Source organism: Sinocyclocheilus anshuiensis, unplaced genomic scaffold (assembly GCF_001515605.1).
Source record: "Sinocyclocheilus anshuiensis isolate Anshui unplaced genomic scaffold, SAMN03320099.WGS_v1.1 scaffold2827, whole genome shotgun sequence".
NCBI classification, from domain to species: Eukaryota; Metazoa; Chordata; class Actinopteri; order Cypriniformes; family Cyprinidae; genus Sinocyclocheilus; species Sinocyclocheilus anshuiensis.
In genome coordinates this window covers 110,353-115,068 of record NW_015552534.1, presented here as the reverse complement: position 1 = coordinate 115,068, position 4,716 = coordinate 110,353, and the positions used below count along the sequence as shown (strand labels likewise).

Sequence of the window (4,716 nt, the reverse complement as noted above, 5' to 3'; positions counted from 1 at the left end):
GGAGACAAGAATTTAGGATGAATAATTTAAGAATGTAAGAATTTACAATACTTCATTAGTTAATTATTGGATGGTGACCCAGATGTCATTACTCTCACCTGTGCGCATCATCACCCTTATTTCTTTCGTTCTTAGACACCCATGGGTGCTACTGAGATCCCTCAGAAACAGTCCTGTGTCAGCAGTGGGATATAGTGATGTACTGGATGGTGATATCACAGTATTTTGATATGTACCGTGGTACTGAAGGATTACCATTAATGGTGCTGCTAGAAAGTTACCAAAGTATGACACCTGGTATTCCAAGGGTCTTCAAAGAATACCGTGGTTCATTCCAACATGGTACTATAGTACGTTTCGGTTAGTCATTCTCATAGTTGTTCGGTGTGATATTTTGGGCTGTTTGCGCACAGACTCTCCTGATGGAAATCAAACCCTCGCTATCCCAGCATGCTTTACCTCAGCAGAGTCATAGGGGTCGTAGCAGCCCCAGGGGCTCTTAGGCCTGGATGGGCTGATGGGAGACGGCAGGCTAAAGTGGCCCCGCGGAGCCCCGTGTCTGGACTCGTGCTCTATCTCTCCAGGGCCCCTGGGTGCCGCCGCGGGCCTCAGGAAGGTGGGTGTTCCCGGGGTGTGGGGTCTGCTGTGACCCTCGCCCTCACTATCGGCCCTATGGGGCCCGTGGTGGGCGAACGGGTGGCCCTCTCTGGGCGGGTGATGTCCCATGATGTGCTCCAGCTCCGAGTCCTCCGAGTCTTTCTTAGGGAAGTGCTGAGGTCAGGAGGGTTAGGACAAGTTTGGGGTGGGGCCAGAACACACGGGCAGGTGTGAAAGTGGTTTAATATGGAAAATTAAGGTCATGGAGAAGAGAAGCAAAAAGAGTATAGACCATTTAGTGGTTAGATACAAAACACTGTGCATGCCTTACAAAAGATTACAATGGTAAATACCTGTTTACTAGAGTAGTAGCCCAGTGAAACATTTTGCCACACATTAAGGTTACCATGGTAAAAGTTTGACAAGGCTTTATGAGTCCAAGAAAAGCACATTAGTAGTAAAAGGAGTGTTCCTGAGGAAGCACACATCTACATCACTGCTGTTAGTGACTACACGGGACGAGTGACATCAGACACAACACAGATGGCACTGATTACTGTATTGATAATAATGACGGGATCCATGCTCTAGATGCGGTGGCGATTCCAGCTCCACACACCCCTAGAGGACCGTCACACTCACAGATGAGAGTCTATCCACAGCACACGTGTGCTGGACGTGTACAGAACTCTATTAAACACTCAAAAGAGGAGTGACAACCATATTTAACTGCACTGTTGTCATTAAACTCTTCCAATGGCTTCTGTTCAGAGAAGGCCATGAAAGGACGCATGTATTAAACAGCATAAGCAGCCCCTGTGTCCCAGAGAACAGCACTATAGGGTGCATGTGATAGTCGGGCAATCTGACACTCTCTTGTACAGCACTAGGGTTTCCACCGCTCTAAACCTGTCCGGATAAATAATGCATTGCGGTGCAGTGAATTCATGTTTGAGGTGCAGACACGGACCTGACCCTGGAAAAGCGTCATATGGTCAATCTGTTACCACAACCTGGAAGAAGCAAACACTGAACGGAACAGACGTCCTGTAAGAGTCCTGCCTGCTGTTTCCATCCATCCTTTCTCCAAAGCGCTTGTCCTCTGTAGAGCTCCCAGTGTCTCGAGCCAAAGACTGGCCAGTCCAGTTCTCACTGAATTTATCGGTGTTTTCCGTTCTGTCAAACTGATTAGTGCCATTGAACAGTTGGTTCAAGGCCACATCTTGAAAATGAAATTAGATGATAAAGAACATTTTAAAGTCAACATGAAATGGCTTTTGCAAACCATTTGACTTATGTAATGAAACACATTTCTGAAAGCAAGAAGATATTTAACAAGAAAACAATGTGAGACAGAGCTTGAAGAGTTAATGTGATGGTGTGTTTCAGAGTGTGAGTTTGCAGTGGATTGTGGGGGATTATTGCTCTCCTGAAACACACTTTGAGGAGCCTTTTTTAATGAGAACATGGAGGCTGAAGGTTCGAAGCATCTCCATGTATCTCACTGGTTACCTTGGGATATATAAAGCATTATTTGCTATTACATTAATGTTAATAGCTATTTGATTTATGACTGATTCAGTTCTTACATTTTGATGAAGATTTTGAAGACAACCCTTTTTTTTTCTCGAGAATAATGTGCACTGAGAAATTGCTCACGATATGAAAGTACAAAAGGTCAATCGTGATTTGACTTTAACAAATTAACAAAGAAAGCATGCTAGGTTCCACATCTAAGGGCAGTCAGTGGGGCAGCATCAGAGGTCAGAGGTCAAGCGGACCGAGCACAGGGAGCATCAGTACCTTTTCCACTTCATGCGCCCTGTGCTCAGGCGACGCTGGCATAGAGTCCTGCTCATCTGACGCCTAGTCGGCTTCACGCTCACTGTCCTCCATGGCTACTGTACACTCTGCCATCTCCAACCACAAGAGAGGAGGTGCACGGGTGGGAACGGAGCGTTTCAAGGGGCAGTGTTTAAGGGTGGGGTTAATGTTTGTTGGGAAGGATGGCGAGAGGATGAGAGAAAAAAAAAAGATGAATTGATTAAATAAACGCAATTAATTAAAGCAAGAGGTCTTGATGCAGCCAATGGACATAAAAGCAGAAGATGCCGGTGTGCAACACAGCTGCTCACTGGAATTACTCTCCAACATCAGCTATAGAAGAACACTAGAGTTATTTCAATATGCTGTACGGACTAAACATGCTAGCATGAACCACTCGCCCAGTGTCATTGTTTAGAGCACACATCGCCACCACAGCTTGATTTACAGCAAAAAAAAAAAAGATTTTTACACTTTTTACACAAAAAAAGGGTCCTAGACATGAAAATGTTGTTGCAGGCCCTGTGTTTAGTGATGGCTGTGCTACATAACATTCAAAATGAGTATTGGTAAAACATTTTTGTTAATGAGATTGATCACCACAGTCTGGTTACTTTAATCTTCTAATTAAAGAAGCGGGAGAGATCATAAACCCAGTGGGCTGGATAGAAAAGGTCATAAGTTTCCATTAATACAGTACATCTAGTGATTCATAATTATAATGCTAAAACAATATCAACGGTGATGCTTGACTTGACCAGCAGCACTAATTAAGAGTTCCAGCGATTAGGTGACGGTGACCCGCTTTACACCCCATGTGTGCTGCAGAGATCAATGTTCGATATCCATCGCCATGGGCTTTACTGGCCTATTTCTGCTCACTGCTCAATACAGCCTCCAGAGCAGCCAGTGGAGTGCCAGATGCTGACGTTTGCTGTAATATAATGAAAGTTCTCATAGTAAAGCATTATTCCAGCTCATCTAATTGGACATATTACTGAGATGTTATGGATGTGCTGAAGGTCCATCTGAGCGGTCTGACCAACAGCTCATATCACAGCATTTTACATCATGTACCACAATACATCACAACATAGTTATTTTTATATTGTTAATTTAAAAAAATGCATTAAGTAATTACATTACAAATGAAAGGTACTTCTTTTTATTTGTAACTTGATGAGCAGAAACCAGTTGGTTTACTTGGTTGTGAAATAGGAGATACACACACACACACACACACACACACACTGTGAGCACATCAGCTAAATTCTGTATTAATTAAGGAAGTTGTGATGTTGCTCATCAACCGTAAACAACTAAACTCTTCTGTGTGTTATGCCTAATAAATGCCACCTAATAAAACGCTTCTTTAGGACGCATCTTGCTCTCTATTTTCAGAATAACAAAGTAGTTTTGCCCACTAATATATACCAGGAGCATATACATCAGCAGCATCCTCTGACACAATGAATCTGTTCTCTGTTTGGTCTTGTGGAAGCTAGGCCTAATAAAACATATATATTATAAATATAATAATACGAATGAGGAACAGTAATCTCTGGCGCACATATTCCCCATTCATCTCAGCATGCAAGCAGATTCTCACCTGAAACGCCTCTAGGAGGATGAAACAATCTAAACTTCTTGCCTTGTCGAAGCCAGCTCCTCATTCCCTTTCCCCGCTCAAGACCCAGCAGCCGACTCAACAGCTCCGGCTTTTATAGCACGACGTCCAGGGACGCAGCGCCCTTCACTGCATCGAGCTGCCCGCTGCCCCAGGGCACCAATCAGCAGCCGCCTCCACCGCAGCGGATCGACACGGAGCCCATCACACGGCACGAGTCCAGCCCAAAGCGCTGAACCAGAGCCCGGATACAACTGCATTTACCTCTTCACCAGATCTAGAGTAAGAACAGCCACAGAGCCACTGCTACGAGCACACGGCCGTCATCCCCATGAATGTTATGGTGCATTATGAGGAATTAATGACTGTTCTGATGTTGGGGGACCTGCTCAGTTCGTAGGCCTCTGCAGATCAAAGCAGTGCTTTCAGCCTTACAGTGCATGATGGGATTTTGTTTGTAAACCCCTCACAAGCTGCTGATTTCTGATAATGTCAATAATGAGCTTCAAATTCCGAGTCAGGTGCAAAAAATAAATACGCCCAAGTGCTGCGCAGACCGAATCTTTGTGTTTTTGGATGTCATACACCATTCAGTCTGAGCAGCACCGCATTAAGTCGATCACAGGTACTGAAGACCTGCTGCAACCTCTTGATTGGACCAGTCTGTA

The 4,716-nt window shown here is 44.5% G+C and overlaps 1 protein-coding gene across 7 annotated transcripts in view; it reads right to left on the bottom strand.

Moving 5' to 3' along the window:
* The window catches only part of LOC107663739 (septin-4-like), a 50,307-nt gene that overhangs the window by 6,165 nt on the left and 39,426 nt on the right, over positions 1-4,716 (bottom strand). For 2 of the 7 annotated variants that reach the window (XM_016454038.1, XM_016454042.1), the window contains one exon: positions 460-771. The exons of 1 other annotated variant lie outside the window; for it this stretch is intronic. In XM_016454038.1, the coding sequence (XP_016309524.1) occupies positions 460-771 (312 nt within the window). Of the gene's footprint in view, positions 1-459; positions 772-2,400; positions 2,515-4,030; positions 4,131-4,716 lie in introns of those variants that run through there. 4 more of the 7 variants (XM_016454040.1, XM_016454039.1, XM_016454041.1 and 1 more) reach the window with 4 other exon arrangements.